This window comes from Scyliorhinus canicula, chromosome 8, assembly GCF_902713615.1.
Source record: "Scyliorhinus canicula chromosome 8, sScyCan1.1, whole genome shotgun sequence".
In the NCBI taxonomy this organism is placed as follows: Eukaryota; Metazoa; Chordata; class Chondrichthyes; order Carcharhiniformes; family Scyliorhinidae; genus Scyliorhinus; species Scyliorhinus canicula.
Window position 1 is genome coordinate 54,206,432 of NC_052153.1, and position 19,453 is coordinate 54,225,884.

General features: G+C 46.8%; 1 protein-coding gene across 9 annotated transcripts in view; it reads right to left on the reverse strand.

Moving 5' to 3' along the window:
• Window positions 1–204: 204 nt before the first annotated feature.
• Window positions 205–19,453, reverse strand: part of LOC119970269 (sodium/potassium/calcium exchanger 2-like) — a 360,708-nt gene continuing 341,459 nt past the window's right edge. For all 9 annotated transcript variants that reach the window (XM_038804609.1, XM_038804617.1, XM_038804615.1 and 6 more), the window contains 2 exons: window positions 16,339–16,505; window positions 205–674 (listed from right to left, as the gene is read on the reverse strand). In XM_038804609.1, coding sequence (XP_038660537.1) covers window positions 416–674; window positions 16,339–16,505 — 426 coding nt within the window. In that variant the 3' untranslated portion in view covers window positions 205–415. The remainder of the gene's footprint in view (window positions 675–16,338; window positions 16,506–19,453) is intronic.

Genomic DNA, 19,453 nt, shown 5'->3' on the forward strand with positions numbered 1-19,453 from the left:
ACCAGTCATTCTGAAATATAATGCATTATTATTTCAATATCTGAAAAACTGGCAGAAAAAACTCTGCCACTGAAATATCAACCTAGCAACAACAAAAACAACTTTGAAAATAATTTTCTTAAGGGGCTTTTAGCCGGCTTGAGCCGTGGTCTTCCCGCAGGCATTGGATTAATCCCAGAAAGAGTAAAATTCTCCGTTCAGGAATGCCAAAGATGCAAACACCAACTTTATTCTTTTGCTTGAAATGAGAACAGAAAACTAATCAAGCAAACAATGCAGTTGTTATTGTTTAGTATTACTCTCTCATTCTCCACTAAATTGCATGGCCAGCTGAGCCAATCTTAAAAAAAAAATAAAGCTGCAGCAGGCAGGATCTGTCAACATTTTCCCAACAGCGCCTTAAGGAAAAAGAAAGTCACAACGATCCGACTGTCACTGGACATTCGATGGTCTTCTGTTCCAAAAGAACGCTGACAACCAGAAACACAACGTACAGTATAAACATGATCAGTCCAAGGATTTTGTTCATTTTCCATTTGCAGGCCCCAATCGAAAGGATGACAAAGAGAAGCATGATGAAGAGGAGAACAATAGCACAGAACAGGCCGTTGCTGCTGACTATGATCGGGGAAAAGTTGTTAATAAAGGCGTGCAGGAGCCATGGCAAGGGAAGGCTGCAAAAGAAAAAAACATGGAAAAGAAAAACACACTTCAAAACACACTTCAAAACACACTTCAGGTGACACAGTCTCAAAATAAGAGGTAGGCCAGTTAGGGCTTATATGAGGAGGGGTTTCTTCACTCAGAGGGGGTTGAATCTTTGGAATTCTCCACCCCAGAGTGCTGTGGAGATTGTCATCGAGTGTATTCAAGACCGATTGATGTCTAGATATTTAAGATATCAAGGGACATTGAGATAGCGTGGAATAGGGAATGAGGTAGACCAGCCATGATCCAGTTGGATGCCAGAGTCGGCTCAAGGGGTCGAATGGCCTACTCCTATTCCCTACATTCCTTTAAAATTTTTAAAAATTAATTTAAAGTACACAATTCTTTTTTCCCCGTAATTGAGGGACAATTTAGCAGGCCAATCCACCTACTCTGCACATTTTTGGGTTGAGGGTGAGGCTCACGCAGACACGGGGAGAATGTGCAAACTCCACACAGATAGTGACCCGGAGATGGGATCAAAGCGGAGTCCTCGGCGCCGTGAGGCAGCAGTGCTAACCATTGCGCCACCGTTCTACCCTATTTCCTACATTCCTAAATATTTCTGACAGAAGTCAAACCTTTACCTCTTCTGTTAATGATCCACAATTGTTTTCATTACTACTTAGGCTGGGATTCTTTTTTTAAAGATGTGTTTATTTTAACCAAGAAAAGAACCAACATTTACCTAGTATATTTAAATGCCAAGTGCTGAATACAAATAAACAGTTATCTAGTGTATCTGATGGACATCAGGCCACTAAGAAATTCCCCTGTTCCGCTTTGAAGAAGTGACATGGAACAATTATTTTACATTGTCAAATAGCCAGATGAGGGGCGCGATTCTCCCAAAGGGAGACAAAGTGCCGACGCCGGGGTGAAAACCGGAGTGTTTCACTCCGACGCCGGAGGCCGCTCCTCGCCCCCTATTCTCCCACCCCCAGGGGGCTAGGAGTGGCGGCGCGTCAATCTTGCGCGCCGGGCCTTGACGCTTGCGTCAAAGCTGGGCCACCTGAATGACGCGGCCGGTGGCGCCTAAATGACGTCACCCGCGCATACGCAGGTTGGCCGGCGCCAACCCACGCATGTGCGGTTGCCGTCTTCCCCTCCGCTGCCCCGCAAGACATGGAGGATTGATCTTGCGGGGCGGAGGGAAAAGAGTGGGTCTTTCAGAGACGCCGGTGGGCACTGATCGCGGGCCAGACCCCTCCTAAGCACCCCCCTGGTGTTCGATCCTCCCTCCGCCCCCCACAGGCCCCACACGCAGCGGTCACGCGCTGTTCACGCCGGAAGCGATCAGGTGTGGTTGGCGCCGGCGTGAACCGGTCGTATTAGGCAGGCTGCTCGGCCCATCCGGGCCGGAGAGCGGCGATTCTCCGAGCTGCCTGTCTCAAAACGCGACACGCCGTTTTGAGGGGGTGGGAGAATAGTGTGCGGGTGCCAGGGCAGCGTGGCGTGACTCGCCCGGCACTCCCGCGATTCTCCCACCCGGCGTGGGGGTCGGAGAATCGTGCCAGATGCTTCAGTTTAACATCTCATCTTGACATGTCAAATCATATAGCATGCCCTCAGTCCAACACTGAAAATTGCGCAAATCCTGATTGAGGTCAGAGTGCTACCATTCAGCCATGCTGGCATTGTTCATAGTTAACTTATTTTTTTCTTCTTAAACAAAGAGAGAACAGCGCAGGTGAATGTGTGGCCTTAAGAGTTGGTGCAGGAGGGAGGGAGTGTTTTAGATTCCTGGATCTGTGGGACCATATCTGGTGAAGGTAGGACCTGTACAAGCAGAATGGTCTACATCTGAACCAGAGCATGATTAACACCCTTGCCGGCGGGTCAGCTCGTGCTGTTGGGAGGAGTTTAAACTAATTCGGCAGGGAGCAGGAACACAGACTGTTAGCATAATACAGAAAAGCAATCAAATCAGAGGAAATACAGCTGTATTAAGTTTCAAGTGAATAAGGCAAGGCTCGATGGCTTCTACTTTAATGTCAGGAATATTACAGGTAAAACGGATGAGTTAAGGGCGAGGATTGACACGTGGAATTGAGATATCGTAGCCATCACAGAGACATAGTTGAGGAGAGTTGGATTGATAGCTCAACACCCCAGGATGTACAATCTTCAGACGAGACAGAGGAGGTGGTAAAAGAGGCGGCGGCATTGCATTATTAGTTAAGGAGTCAGTTACTGCACAAGGAGAGATCGTATCTTGGAGGGGGCATGAAATGAAGCTGTGTGGGTCAAGTTTAGGAGTAAAAAGAGGGACATTCACATTGCTAGGTGATTATTATAGACTCCAAGATAGTCAGCAGGAAATTGGGGAGCAAATACGTGCGCAATTTGCGGAGGTGTGTAAAAATAATGGGGTAACTATAGTAGGTGATTTCAACTTTCCCAACATTAATAGGGATAATCATCATGTTGAGGCTTAAATGGAGCGGGGGTTCTTAAAATGTATACAGGAGAAGCTTTTAGGTCAATAGGTAGAGGGATGGTGCAATGCTGGACCTAATTCTGGGGAATGAAGCCAGACAGTTAGTTGAGGTATTAGTGGGAGAGTATTTTAATGATAGCGACCACACCATGGTACAATTTAAGCTGGTTATGGACAAAGAAATAGACAAGTTGCAAAAAAAGGTTTTGGTTTAGGAGAGAGCGGATTTTAGTAAAATAAGGCAAGATCTGGCCAAGGTAGACGGGGAAGAGTTATTTGAGGGGAAATCTGTAGAAGAACAGTGGGGGGATTCAAAAAGCAAATGGTGAGAGTACAGGCCCAATATGTTCCCTCTAGGGTGATGGGAAGGAGTTACAAGCCCAGAGAACCATGGATGACCAGAGACATTCAGGGTACGATGAGAAGGAAAAGAGAGGCTTTTAGCAAATAGAAGGGGAACAACTCATCCCGTTGGCAGCACGGTAGCATTGTGCTTAGCACAATTACTTCACAGCTCCAGGGTCCCAGGTTCGATTCCCGGCTTGGGTCACTGTCTGTGCGGAGTCTGCACATCTGCCCCGTGTGTGCGTGGGCTTCCTCCGGGTGCTCCGGTTTTCTCCCACAGTCCAAAGATGTGCAGGTTAGGTGGATTGGCCATGGTAAATTGCCCTTAGTGTCCAAAATTGCCCTTCGTGTTGGGTGGGGTTACTGGATTGGGTGGGGATAGGGTGGAGGTGTTGACCTTGGGTAGGGTGCTCTTTCCAAGAGCCGTTGCAGACTCGATGGGCCGAATGCCCTCCTTCTGCACTGTAAATTCTATGAAAAAAAAATCACCGGCAGCATTAGTGGATTACAGAAAGTGCAGGATGGAGCTTAAGAAAGCAATTAGGAGAGCAAAGAAGGGATGAGAAAGATCTGGCTGGTACAAGTAGGGAAAATCCCAAGATATTCTAAGTGTATCAATGAGAAGAGGATAACCAGGGAAAGAGGAGGGCCCATTAGGAACCAAGGGGGAAAACGGTGGGTGGAGCCAGAGGACATTTGTAGGGCATTGAACGAATACTTCACAGCTGTCTTCCAAGAGAATGAGGAGGTAGGTATGGAACTCGGCGAGAGACTGTGAGGTTCTTGAGCAAATTGACACAGGGAGTGACAAGATATTGGAGGTGTTGGCAGGCTTAGAAGTGGACAAATCTCTAGATTCATATGAATTATGTCCCATGCTGTTGTGGGGAGGCAAGGGAGGAGATTGCAGGTGCTCTGACCCCAAATTCTTAATTCCTCTTTGGCCATGGGGGAAGTGCCAGAGGACTGGAGAACAACTAATGTGGTGCCACAGTTTAAGGAGGGTTGTAGAGATAAGCCAGGGAATTATAGACCACTTCAGTCAGTGGTAGGGAAGCTATTGGAGAAAATTCCAAAAGAAGGAATCTATCTCCAGTTGGAGAGGTAAGGTTTGATCAGGGATAGTCAGCATGGCTGTCAGAGGGAGATCATGCCTAACAAATTTGACTGAGTTTTTTGAGGAAGTGGCCAGGTGTGTAGATGAAGGTAGTGCAGTTGATATGTTTATATTGATTTCAGCAAGTCTTTGACAAGCTCCTACATGGGAAACTTCTAAAAAGGCAAATGCACATGGGATACAGGGTAAGCTGATAAGGAAGATTCAAAATTGCCTTACTTGTAGGAGACAGAGGGCGATGACAGGTGGCTGCTTTAGTGACTGGAAGCTAGTGTCCAGTGGTGTACCACAGAGATCGGTGCTGGGTCCCCAATTATTCCTCATTTATAGAAAGGACATAGATGACTATGTGGGGGTTAGGATCATTATGTTTGCAGAAGACACAAGACTGGCCGGGTGGTTAACAGTGAGATGGAGGGTCTTGGGTTGCAGGACGATATAGACAATATGGCCAAATGGGGCTGTTTAGGACAGGGCTAAATCACTGGCTTTGAAAGCAGACCAAGTCAGGCCAGCAGCATGGTTCGATTCCCATAACAGCCTCCCCGAACAGGCATTGGAATGTAACTTCATTTGAAGCCTACTTGTGACAATAAGCGATTTTCATTTCATTCATTCATTTTTTTCATTTCAAATGGAATTTAACCCTGCAAGGTGTGAGGTAATACACTTTGGAAGGAGTAATTTGACAAGGAATGGCATGACACTGGGAAGTTCCGAGCAACAAAAGGACCTCGGTGTGTTTGTTCATAGATCTCGGGCAGCACAGTAGCATAGTGATTAGCACAATTGCTTCACAGCTCCAGGGTCCCAGGTTCGATTCCTGGCTTGGGTCACTGTCTGTGTGGAGTCTGCACGTTCTCCCCGTGTGTGCGTGGGTTTCCTCCGGGTGCTCCGGTTTCCTCCCACAGTCCAAAGATGTGCAGGTTAGGTGGATTGGCCATACTAAATTGCCCTTAAGTGTCCAAAATTGCCCTAAGTATTGGGTGGGGTTACTGGGTTATGGGGATAGGGTGGAGGTGTGCAGTTGGGAAGGGTGCTCTTTCCAAGAGCCGGTGCAGACTCGATGGGCCGAATGGCCTCCTTCTGCACTGTAAATTCTATGAATCTCTGAAGGCAGGAGGGCAGGTTAATAGGGTGGTGAAAAAGGCATACGGTACACATGCCTTTATCAATTGAGGCATGATTACAAAAGCAGGGACGTCATGTTGGGAGTTGTATGGAACTTTGGTGAGAGTAGTGTGGGCAATTCTGGTCACCACATTATAGAGACGAAGGATGTGATTGCACTGGAGGGGGTGCAGAGGAGATTCGCCAGGATGTTGGGATGGAACATTCAAGTTATTAAGTGATGTTGCATCAGTTGGGTTGTTTTCTCTGGAGCAGAGAAGACTGAGGGGTGACCTGATTGAGGTGCACAAGATTATGAGGGGCTGCTCCCCTTAGTTGAATGGTTAGTTATGAGGGGATATCATTTCAAGTTGACGGACATTGATTGGCACCTTTTTGTATAAACTTACACTTGATTTATGCAGAACAGGCAGATCATAACCTCAGCCAATGTTGATCTGATGCCAGTGGTGCAATTTGGAGTTTCATGTTTCAGCTAATGCCCTGTCTCAACCTCACACAGCTGAACACATTCAGCAGCAGGAAGTACCCTGCGTACCATTGCTATTTAAAGGGATCAACTACTCAGTTAAGTTCTACTGGTGATTACTTTAATTCTACAAATGTTTGGTGCTTTTTACAGTTGTTGCCAGTTGCAAACATCTACAGCAACTGGTGTGGCAGATGCTGAAGGATGTTTATCTGATTTCACGACTTCTGCATAAACGGATTACTTCCAAACAAATGTACATTAGGAGGAATTCACCTTGGAGAGTTAACAGAAGACACGGAGAGCAGAGTAATCTGCAAGAGGGAAGAGAAGGACTCTCAGTGGGAGACATGTCCCCCAAGAGTATTCAAGGAGCAATTCTCCAGCATGACCCTCAGTGAGGAACAATGTGCGAAATACTTACACTTCACTAAGGAAGTCCTCACTGAAACCTGTCACCTATTGTAACCATAGCTCTGCCCTCAAAGCAGGGTGAAGACACCATTGCCAGTGGGTATGAAACCGACTGTGGATGGGAATCAATTTATGTGCTTGCTTCTTCCAAGCAGGAGCAACATCTCTGTTTGCCAACAACTGCTATGCAAGGGGAAGCTCCGAGGTTCTGTACTTTAATTCATTCTCTCTTGCCAGAGGGAAGCTGGTAGAGCAAGCACTGGATTGCATGCTATAGAGACTCCATGTTGACACCAACTGCAGATAATTCACTTTGCAGACATTGAACTGAAAGGGACTCCAATTTCATATTGTTCAGCCGAGGCGTCCCTGGGCAGAGAATCAGGCCATTATCCTGGCATCAGTCACCAGGCCTGCATCCTGTTTCAGTCCACTGTGTCATCTGCATTTCAGCCACAATGGCAACTAAATGACAGTCTTTGAGTAACAAAGGTCATCCTGCTAATGACATGACTGGAAGCCATGCATTAAGATGTGATTGAGAAAGCCATTAACACACTGAAACAACATGCCTGCTGTTAACCCAGTAGTTGCAGTACGGTTGGTCCTCTGAAAGAGAATACAGGTGATCTTGGAGGATGACTGTGAGCTGCTCTGGAAAGCTCAGCTGGGCACTGCACCATCTTGGCTTGTGTGGCAGCAGTCTGAGCTGGTCAAGTGACAGGCGTGGGAGAACAAATGCTGTCATCTTGTAACAGGACAGCAGCTTGGTGTTCCATGAAGTCCTGCCCTGGGCGAGTGGGAGTGCCAATTCTAGTAATCTGTTGGGGGATAGATTGTTGAACTGCAAGCTTCTCAGAACACGGATATCCATAACCATGACGGTAGCAAGCTAACTTTACACCACAATATTCTGAACTTCCACTGTAGCATACAGGCATTGGGCAGCTGCTGCTCGTGTTGCACTGGAAACTTCGACATCGACCATCAATTGCTGTCATGGAGCTAGGGGCACACTGCCACCCACGTTAGCACAGGCCTCAATCTCGCTGATACCTAAGAAAGACAAAGACCCAACGGAATGTGGGTCATACAGACCCATATCCCTGCTGAACGCAGACGCCAAAATACTGGCCAAAATCCTAGCCAAAAGGCTAGAAGACTGTGTACCTGAGGTGGTCACAGAGGACCAGACGGGCTTCGTCAAAGGTAGACAGCTTACCGCGAACATCAGGCGCCTGCTGAACGTGATAATGACCCCCTCCGGGGAGAGAACACAAGAGGTGATCGTCTCCCTGGACGCAGAAAAGGCCTTCGACAGAGTCGAATGGAAATACCTCATAGAGGTACTGGAGCGGTTTGGGCTTGGAACAGGGTTCACCGCTTGGGTAAAGCTCCTATACAACGCTCCCATGGCGAGTGTACGGACCAACAATACCAACTCCCAATACTTCCAGCTGCACAGGGGCACCAGACAAGGATGCCCACTGTCCCCGCTGCTGTTCGCACTAGCAATCGAACCGCTAGCAATCGCGCTCAGGGCAGCAAAAAATTGGAGGGGGATCCGAAGGGGAGGTAGAGAGCACAGAGTCTCACTCTATGCGGATGATCTGCTCCTCTATATCTCGGACCCACAAAGCAGCATGGACGGAATCATAGCGCTCCTGAAAGAGTTTGGAGCCTTCTCGGGCTACAAACTCAACATGAGCAAAAGTGAGATCTTCCCAGTACACCCGCAAGGGGGGGGGGGGGGGGGGGGGGGGGGGGGGGGGGCAGCGCTAAAGGGCCTGCCGTTCAAACAAGCCCGAAATAAATTCCGCTACCTGGGGATCCAAATAGCCCATGACTGGAAAGGGGTCCACAAATGGAACCTCACCAGCCTGACGGAGGAAGTTAAAAAGGACCTGCAAAGATGGAACACACTCCCGCTCTCCCTCGCGGGGAGAGTCCAGACGATCAAAATGAACGTACTGCCCAGGTTCCTTTTCCTGTTTAGATCCATTCCGATCTACATCCCCAAGGCCTTTTTCAAAGCGCTGGACAAACATATCATGGCGTTCGTATGGGGGGGTAAAAATGCTAGGATCCCAAGAAGGTCATACAAAAAACAAAATCCAGGGGGGGCTAGCCCTCCCGAATCTACAATTCTATCACTGGGCGGGCAACAGCCGAGCGAGTAAGGGGATGGATCCAGGAGCCAGAAGCCGAGTGGGTGCGTGCGGAGGAGGCCTCCTGCATGGGAACCTCCCTCCGGGCCCTCGCCACGGCAGCACTCCCATCCCCACCCAAAAAACACTCCACCAGCCCAGTGGTGACAGCCACCCTCCAATCCTGGAACCAACTGCGGCAGCAATTTGGCCTGTACAAAATGTCGGACAAGGCTCCCATCTGCAACAACCATAGGTTCAAACCAGCACTGACCGACGCCACCTTCAAAAGGTGGAGGCAGGACGGGGGGACACTGACAGTCAGGGACCTATACACGGACGACAGGATCGCAACACTGGACGAACTGACAGAGAAATTTCAGCTAGCTGGGGGGAACGAGCTACGGTACCTGCAGCTCAAAAACTTCCTACGAAAGGAGACAGGGATGTACCCACAACCGCCACGACAGACACTATTGGAAGACCTACTGGACGCAAGTATCCTAGAGAAAGGGAACTGTAGTGACATGTATGACCGACTGGTAGACAGGGACGACACCGTACTGGACGCAACAAGAAGGAAATGGGAGGACGACCTGGGGGTGGAGATAGGGTGGGGACTCTGGAGCGAAGCACTGCATAGGGTCAACTCCACCTCCACGTGCGCAAGGCTCAGCCTGACGCAACTAAAAGTGGTACATAGAGCCCACTTAACGAGAAACCGTATGAGTAGGTTCTTCCCGGAGGTGGAGGACAAATGTGAGCGGTGCCAGAGAGGCCCGGCCAACCACGCCCACATGTTCTGGTCTTGCCCCAGACTTGTGGAGTACTGGACAGCCTTCTTCGAGGCAATGTCCAAAGTGGTGGGGGTGAGGATGGAGCCATGCCCGATAGTGGCGGTCTTCGGGGTTTCAGACCAGCCAGATCTATTCCTGGAGAGGAGGGCGGACGCCCTTGCCTTTGCCTCCCTGATTGCCCGCCGTAGAATCCTGTTTGGCTGGCGGTCAGCAGCACCACCCAGAGCTGCAGACTGGCTGTCCGACCTCTCGGAATCTCTCCAAATGGAGAAAATCAAATTCGCCATCCGAGGGTCGGACGACGGCTTCCACAGAACGTGGGAGCCATTCATGCAACTGTTCCGGGACCTGTTTGTGGCCAACGTACATAAGGAAGAATAGTCGGGTGGCCAAGAACCAGGGGAAAATGGGCGGGAATCGGGGGAAGGGGCTACGGGCTCGGTATGGGGGTTTGATGGCAAGCCAAGGCCCAAAACCAAACTATAAATAAATGCCTATAAACATGTGCCTCGGCCATATTGGGAAATGTAAAATATGTATGCTGGCTAAAGGGGGCGGCCACAATTATTTATGAAGTGCTTACCTGTAAATATTCATGTAAAAAATTTTGTGTTTTCCTTTTTTTTTCTCTCTCTCTAATAACTTGTAATTTGTCATATATGAAATATGAAAACTCAATAAAAAACATTTATAAAAAAAAAAAAAAAATTGCTGTCATGGTAGAGCAAATGTGCAAATAATCTCAGTGAAGGTGTTAATGATGCTTTGGAGCTTGGCTTCTGAATGGGCACAGACTCGTGCGTCACCTGTATACTATAAGTTTAATGACAGGGGATGGAACAAACTTGGATCTGGCATGCAGGTGGTAGAGGTTAAACAGATGCTCATTTGTTCTGTAGTTTAGCTTCACCCCAGTGGGAAGCTTGTAGAGGGGAAGATGGAGCATTTCATCAAGGAAGATCGAGGATAGTGTTGGTATAATGCCATGCTTGACCCCAGGACGAACATGAATTGGGCCTGTGGTAGATCCTTTGGTCAGGAACAGAGCTTGCACGTTATTGTGGAGCAGGTGGAGGATGGTGTCAAATTTCCAGGAAAGCTCAAATGAAGGAGGATGCTCCATAATTCCTCACGGTAGACAGTGTCAAAGGCCTTTGTGAGGTCATAGAAGGCCATGTGCAAGAGTTGGTGCTTTTCGCATGCGATTCTCTTGCAGTTCCATGCAGTGAATATCATGTCTGTTGTGCCCCTCTGTGGGTGGAATCCACATTGCGACTCTGGGAAGAGCTCTTCAGCCATCAGAAGAAGGTGACTTAAGGAGGACTTGTGATGACCTTCCCTGCAGCTGACAGGGAAATTACTGCAGTCGGACTGGTCACCCTTTCTAAAGTTGATCACGATTACGTTCTTCTTCCGTACAAGGGGAAATGAGATCATGTGTTTGCACCAATAGAGATTCGCCACCATGTTTTGGTGTTTGCAGGGATTCCATCTACTTCCTGATGACTGTTGCTCTCTCACGGTCAGGATGGCATTTCCTACCTTGAGTTAGGTTGGGGACATACAGAGGTGGTGGCGAGGTATGGTATGCTGTGGGCTGGAGTGGAAGATGTGTTGATCTCAGAATCTCCAAGAAACGAGGTTGCCAAAGGTTCCCTAGCAGGGGGCACTGACTGCCCCCCCTGCAACGCTAGGTGGGCACGGACTGCCTCAAGCAGTGGGCACGGACCTTGCCTCTAAGCATTGGGCACGGACTGCCTCTAGCAGTGGGCACGGACTGCCTCTAGCAGTGGGCACGGACTGCCTCTAGCAGTGGGCACGGACTGCCTCTAGCAGTGGGCACGGACTGCCTCTAGCAGTGGGCACGGACTGCCTCTAGCAGTGGGCACGGACTGCCTCTAGCAGTGGGCACAGACTGCCTCTAGCAGTGGGCACGGACTGCCTCTAGCAGTGGGCACGGACTGCCTCTAGCAGTGGGCACAGACTGCCTCTCTGTTCTTGCTGAGCATCTCTCTTCACTTGGCCAGCAGTGGTGTGGAGCATTGGGTGCTTGGGCCTTGGGTGATCTTGACTGCGCTAAAGAAACCTAGCACATCATTGTTGCCGACTGGATGTCCTGCGCTTTCTCAACCTAAAGAAGAGATGGTAGGTGGTGGGCTTTTTGCTGGACCACAGCGTTCAGTCATCTGTAGAACGGCTTTCTTGCTCTCGAGTTGGGTTTGTTTCGGTTCAAAAAAGCTTTGTGCTTGTGGTTTATCGACTCCTGGGTCTCCTGGACATCCTCATTGAACCAGTCTTTTGTGTTCCCTGGTTGAATAACTAATTGTTTCTTTGCGGTTGCTGATTATGGAGGCCTAGAGGGCAGACCTGGCACTGTGAACACACTGTGTCTTTGAGTCACCAGGTTGGCAGTGAGGTGCTGGCTGAATTGAGCCCTATCAGGGTCTTGGACGTGCCTCAGCATTGATTTTTCTGTGGTACTTCTTTCTGTTCTGTTGTTGTTTTGAGATTACATTGATGTTGATCATGGGGGGTGGGGGGAGAAACAGACATCAGCTCCTGTCATGGCATGGGTGATACACATGTCTTTGCAGTTCATCATTCGGATGATGACTTAAATCAAGCAGGTACAAGTTCTGGGAGTGAGGGCGTTGCCATGAGGCCTTGCACTTGCCTTTCTGATGGAACAAGATTTTGGTTATGACTAGTTGGTGCTCTAGGCATCTCATCAAGAGATGAGATATTGTACTCTTCTCCCTGCTTCTCTAAGATACCTGCATTGATTGGAGTCTGGAATTAAATATTAAGATACTGTCACAGCCTCAGCAATAGCAATCTGAATAATGACACCAACAATGACTTCTCCATGGGATGTTAAGACATGCAGGTGCACCTGTACCTTGATAGTTATCTCCAGTTATACCACCTAGTTCCACAAGAGAGAGGTAAGTTGGTCAGCTAGTGTCTTGCAATCTGTTTGGCTGATGTGGCTATCATGGTTGACAGGCTGGCAGTGTATACCTATGAGGTATTGGTTTGAGGCTGGCAATGGTACTAGCTGTGCGAGAGTGAGGTGAAACAATGACTGTTCAGTACGAGGCCTGATTTAGAGAGAATGTTGGTAAGTGATATGGGTGTGGTGATTTGAGCAGTAGCTGAGGCTGCTGCAAGTTCGTGGAATATAGCATTTGAAAATGCATTGACTGACTTAATTTGTGTGGAGTCATTGATGTCTTGTGGTACTGCACCCAGATGCTCAGGGCTGGACTCGCGGCAGAGACTTCCACAGCTATCTGTTCCCACTGCTTTTTGAAAATGTGTCTGAAGGCCCTCCTTTGCCTTGTGAAGATAGCCATGATGTGGAGATGCCGGCGTTGGACTGGGGTGAGCACAGTAAGAAGTCTTACAACACCAGGTTAAAGTCCAACAGGTTTGTTTCAAACACGAGCTTTCGGAGCACGGCTCCTTCTTCAGGTGAATGGAAAGGCTTGTTCCAGAAATGTTTATATAGACACAGTCAGAGATGCCCCGGAATGCGAGCACCTGCAGGCAATCAAATCATCAAAGGCTGTATCATTGTATTCCACTCTAATACTAACTTTGCCTGAATATGGAATGCTGTAATTGAATTACTAGTGAGTTTCACACCAGCAGCTGACCTACAGAGTGACTTGAGAAATTATGAGTATTGCTCACATAGAAATTTACTGAGTATAGATGAAAGCTGCCTCCTATGGGGTTAAAAGTCTTTATTCCACCAAGATTTAGGGAGAGGTGGTTAGTGGAATTTCATCAAGACCACACAGGGATAGTCTGCACGAAAGCAGTAGCAAAGAAGCTAGTTTTGGTAGCCAAAGGTAGATAGAGATATTGAAGAAATGGGGAAAAGTTTTGAGGTGTGTCTCAGAATGAGAAACAATCCGACCAAGATTCTGATCATTTCAGCAGAAGAAATCCATGGGAATGAGTAAACGCCAATTTTTTTTTGAAGTGGAAGGGCCCCCAAGTACCTTATGTTTGTCAATAGCTATAGCAAGTAAATAAATGTTGAGTCATGTTCAATTCCACAAGAGCCCAAACTATTGCAGTTTTGAGAAGCTGGTTTGCAATTCTTGGGTTGCCAAGTGTTGGCTAATGGTTCACAGTTTTGAAGTTGAAATACTCCTGAGCAAGAATAGAGCCAGACACACTAACACCATCGTAAGAAATATGACTTGGGGATTTCTTTTATTCTCCTTGGGATAACAGACACAGCTGAAGTTGCATCATTGATGACAGTACAGTAAAATTCCGATGAGTCGAATCCCAGGAGATGCGCCCACAAACTCCTGTTGTGATAGCGGAGGAGGTTCCGTGATAGCGGAGGAGGTTCCATTCCCATATGAATATATCCCTCCATAACCTAATATGTTTACAAATGTGATGCAGATCAAAAACAAATTCAAATGAAAACACAAAAGCAGTGAAAATGTCTTCATTCAATTTGTTCAGACCTTTTAATGACCTGACCTTGTAAAAAGCCAGAGCTTTGCAGTGAAAAATGTCAGATGTAGCGAAAACTCTAAATCTTTTTCTGCTCAGGTGAACAGGCGGGCAGGCATTCATGGGTCTCTTCAGAGTTATCGGCCTCCCCAGTTGAAGAATGTACTGCATCTGTGACTGCATCATGTGTGTGTTGCATCGTGCTATGTACAGGATCATCCACCTCTATGAACATTTCTATAGTTGTCTCTGCAGGAATTTCCATGCTGGTCTTCTGTAGCCAAATGACAAATGCCTATTCAGTGAGTTGGTTGGCCTCACCTTGCTCGCCCTGGTTCTCACCATTTTGTGCAGTTGTTGTAACCTGTTTGAACCCAATCTCCGATCAACACTTTAAACTTTCTCACAGGTTTAGTCATGCTCACAGGATTTGCATGGCCTTTCACTGGAACATCGCGATGTCAAATGATGGCTTGCCAGTGTTCCATGATTTCATGGCCTTTCTGATCGGTCAGCCGGTAATATGAGAAGTTTAAACAAGTTCAGCTAATCCGCAGTTACCAGATTGGAGTTTTGGCTTATCATGGGCATTCTTCTATGGGATTGGCTGTGCTGCCAGCGGAATGGTTAATGACTTTGGCATAACCAGATCATCTGAGTTTGACTCATTGTGAATTTGCCATAAATGGTTTCATTTCTACTGTCGGTGCTGGGATTAGCCCCATTACTCTCATCTTCCACGTGCTTCTTTTCTTGTTCTTGGACGAGTATAATTTTTGATCTTCCTGCTTGATGGCATCAACTCCTTATTCCATATCGATCATATGCCCATTCAAGGATTTACAGACTCTTGAAATACCTTTTAGATCTACCACAACCGAGACCTGGTCCATGACAACAACCTCGAGCACCATCGACTCCTGAATGCCCTCTGGATATGATCGACATTCCCACCGGTATAGTACATTGACTGGAAATGGGAGCATTTAAATTGTTTAACGGCTACCATGGCAACAAGAGTGTTTAATTTTCTGTATTCTGAAACTGTGAACTTGGCTGCAGTGGTCTGGATCCCATTGAAATCCAGTTTAGCCTCCTCTGCCAGCTCAGGAGAAGACCCTTGCAATTTGCGACTCTCTTTATATGCCATTTCCACGGTTGTGGCCTCACTGCCAGCCGCCTTCCACATTAACTTATTGCATTTGCTCAGTAGCTTGGCCTGGATTTTATTGTTCTTTATGTGCTCTACAAATAGGTCTCTATGATTGACTGCTAAGTTTACACCATACCCAGTGGTTTGAGTTTCTTTAATTCAGGAATATAACCTGCAACAGTCTCATTTGGCAACTGCTTCCTTTCACAGAATGCAACGTTCAGTGCAATCTCATTCTTAGCTGTGCCCCAATAGGAGTCCAGAATCATCTCATTAATGTTGAATAGTCCATACCACTGGGGTCTCGCGGGCAACAGTGGTTAAACACCACCTCATCTGTCCCATCATGATGACGAAACCATTTACTTTATATTCGTCTCATTTTCAATTCCAGCCAAATATGTAACCTGGGTTTGCAATTACAAAAGTTGTCCTCGTTGGGGATGAATTCCCCCATACACCCCAAACATGGCCTCAGTGCCATTTCCCCTCCCGCAATTATGTACGATGCCGACTCACCCGAACACATTGAGCACATGGAGCAATCTTTCAAATTGCTCAAAATTCCTCAAACTCAAGGAGCTTGGATAATGTGTCACAATGATCTTCAACCTTCATTTCTCAAGATGTAATTGAAGGAAAATCCCATCCCGACCTCATGAAAGTCTCTCTGTTGCATATTGCCCAGAAAAAGGATTAGCATGTGGGCTCACAGCAAGTCAGCATTATTGACCAACTACTTTGCTCAGATGTTCACAAAAATTCAGATCTTGCAATGTACTATAGCCCCCCCCCCGATATGTTTCAAGTACAAGAAAGTTAGCAATGGCATTTGTGATATGGTCTGCTGACATTCTGTGGCCAGCATATGGTGTATGGTGCAAAAGGGACAAAATTGGAGAAGATTAAATTCAATTCTGGTTATTACCTGGCCTGACTGTTAAAGCTAAAGCTGACAACAGAAATGGAGGGAAGAAGTCATACAGGCCCTTTTCTAGGAGACCCAAAAGTTTTTTTGTGCAATGCTATTTGTTGGACAAGCACTGCAGTCAGTCTGTTGCAATGTTTTGTTAATGAAATACAAGTGGCAAAAAGGATATAAAATTTTTTTCCAAACAACTTTTTGCATACTTACCCAACTGTAATGTCAAATATATTGCTTCCAACTGAGCTGGACACTGCCATATCACCAAGTCCCTTCCGTGCTACGATTACACTTGTGATGAGGTCAGGAATGGAAGTGCCCGCAGCTAAAATCGTCAATCCCATAATCTCTTCAGTGATCCCAATTGTCTCCCCAACCTACAGAATTGAAAGAGTGAATATTTCTTTGAGTGACACCGGTAAAAAGCAAAGCTTGTAACTTCATCAACATACATACACAAAAGGTCAGTGCTCTGAAGCATCATTCAATCTATTCTGCTTAAACAATTCCTGGAAAAAGAGATTAACTCAGCAGAGGATAGGTATTAAGAGGCTTGAATCATTTTCAAGCTATAGTATTGGATATTGGACTGAGCTATAAGCATGGAATAAGAATTCAATTCAGAATCTGAGAAATGATCGCAATTTGGGATAAATATCGTAGAACATAGAACATACAGTACAGAAGGAGGCCATTCGGCCCATCAAGTCTGCACCGACCCATTTAAGCCCTCACTTCCACCCTATCTGCATAACCCAATAACCCCTCCTAACCTTTTTGGACACTAAGGGAAATTTAGCATGGCCAATCCACCTAACCTGCACGTATTTGGGCTGTTGGAGGAAATCGGAGCATCCCAGAGGAAACCCACGCAGATACGGGGAGAATGTGCAGACTCCGCACAGTGACCCAGCGGGGAATCGAACCTGGGACGCTGGCGCTGTGAAGCCACAGTGATATCCACTTGTGCTACCGTGCTGCCCTTCTTTGAAGGTAAGTCGTCTCAGCCGACTGCTTTGCACAGGTTGTTGCATACTACATGGTAAAGCAGCTTTGGGTTATTAAGCAACATTTTGTTTCACTAATGGTACAGATCAAGCATTAACAATATGAATGACAGGAGGGTAGAGGGCACGGAAGCAAAGGAAAATAGTGTTCTATGTTTTTCAACAAAAAAAAACACTATTGCAAGTAGTTGTTAATAACAAGGCAATCATAAACCTGGGGAGGGATTCTCCAATAATGGGGCTATGTCCCCATGCCAGCGTCAAAACGTGGGCGTTTCACTCTGGACTTTCCTTAAGCAAGTCACCCTCCTCCAAGTGGCCTTATACAAGGACTGTCAGACTGTCCTTCTTCAGGCTTGGGTTCCATTGGGGAGGCAATGTCCTGTTTCTTATGAGGTTACACTGTTCTGTTCCTGATCCACTTTTGTGCGAAAGTGTACAGTGCCAGACCATGTCTGATGTCTATTGGCTAATCCTGGTGGTTCACTTTCTCTTGGGTTTTCTTTCTTTATCTGTGTTGGCAAAGTGCTGATACAGGCTCTGGTTTGTTATATTTCATTCCAGACAATTTCCTTTATCTTGTGAGGAGGAAAGTTGTATCCCTTCCCGAGGCATCTTATTAACGGTGTCATGACGCTTCTTCTTCTCTTTATCAGTGGCTTTTCTTTGATTGAAAATGGGTTACATTTTTTGATTTGGGTGGAGAGGAGGGGGGTCTGTTGCGCAGCAAGGCCTGGCACTGTGCAAGAATCCTTGGCTTTCTGGCTCCTGTATACGAGAGTGTACACTGCCAAGCCACGTCTTGTACCGATAGCGGCATCCTGCTGTTTCCCCCTTTTTCTTGGGTATCCTTTTATTGCTTGGAGGTCTTGGGATGCTGAATTAAGCCCTGATTACCCTATAAGGAATCACATATATTGTGTAACTTGGTCTTTGTTGTCCTGTGGAGGAGGGTATGAGGGTGAAGGACAAAATTAGACAATGAGAATAGTTTCTGACTAAAGGGTGGCAGATTTAAAACAGAAATGAGGAGGAATTACTTCACCCAAAGTTAATTTGGGGAATTTTCTACCCCAGTGTGCGGTGGACTCCAGAATACTAAACAAATTTGAGGAGATAAGGTTTTTAATTAGTAGCGGGACGAAGAGTTATGGTGAGTGTGCAGGAAGGTGGACATGAAACAGAGATGAGATCAGCCAAGATCGTACTGAACGTCAGAGCGGACTCAGGAGATCAAATTTCCTATACCCGCTCCTAGTTTCTGTGTTTAAATAATCATCTTGTCTGGTGTTCATTCTTTAGATATAGGATATTATTTAATTCCTCACAATACATGGATAAAATACTACTCTATGGTTCAATAGCCCCCACTTTTAACATTAAGTATAAACTCACTATTTCTGCTGAACATCGACCATCCAGTGAGAAATACGAGAATGACTAGAGCGAGGGTAGGTCCGATCAAGGACAGTAGCGGGAGATTGTGTATTGAGTCTGAAGAGATAGGAGAGGTCTTGAACGAGTACTTTTCTTCAGTATTTACAAACGAGAGGAGCCATATTGTTGGAGAGGACAGTGTGAAACAGACTGGTAAGCTCGAGGAGATACTTGTTAGGAAGGAAGATGTGTTGGGCATTTTGAAAAACTTGAGGATAGACAAGTCCCCTGGGCCTGGCGGGATATATCCAAGGATTCTATGGGAAGCAAGAAATGAAATTGCAGAGCCGTTGGCAATGATCTTTTTGTCTTCACTGTCAACAGGGGTGGTACCAGGGGATTGGAGAGTGGCGAATGTCGTGCCCCTGTTCAAAAAAGGGAATAGGGATAACCCTGTGAATTACAGGCCAGTTAGTCTTACTTCGGTGGTAGGCAAAGTAATGGAAAGGGTACTGAGGGACAGCATTTCTGACCATCTGGAAAGACACTGCTTGATTAGGGATAGTCAGCACGGATTTATGAGGGGTAGGTCTTTCCTTACAAGTCTTATTGACTTCTTTGAGGAGGTGACCAAGCATGTGGATGAAGGTAAAGCAGTGGATGTAGTGTACATGGATTTTAGTAAGGCATTTGATAAGGTTCCCCATGGTAGGCTTATGCAGAAAGTAAGGAGGCATGGGATAGTGGGAAATTTGGCCAGTTGGATAACAAACTGGCTAACCAATAGAAGACAGAGAGTAGTTGTGGATGGCAAATATTCAGCCTGAAGCCCAGTTACCAGTGGCGTACCGCAGGGATCAGTTCTGGGTCCTCTGCTGTTTGTGATTTTAATTAATGGCTTGGATGAGGGAGTTGAAGGGTGGGTCAGTAAATTTGCAGAT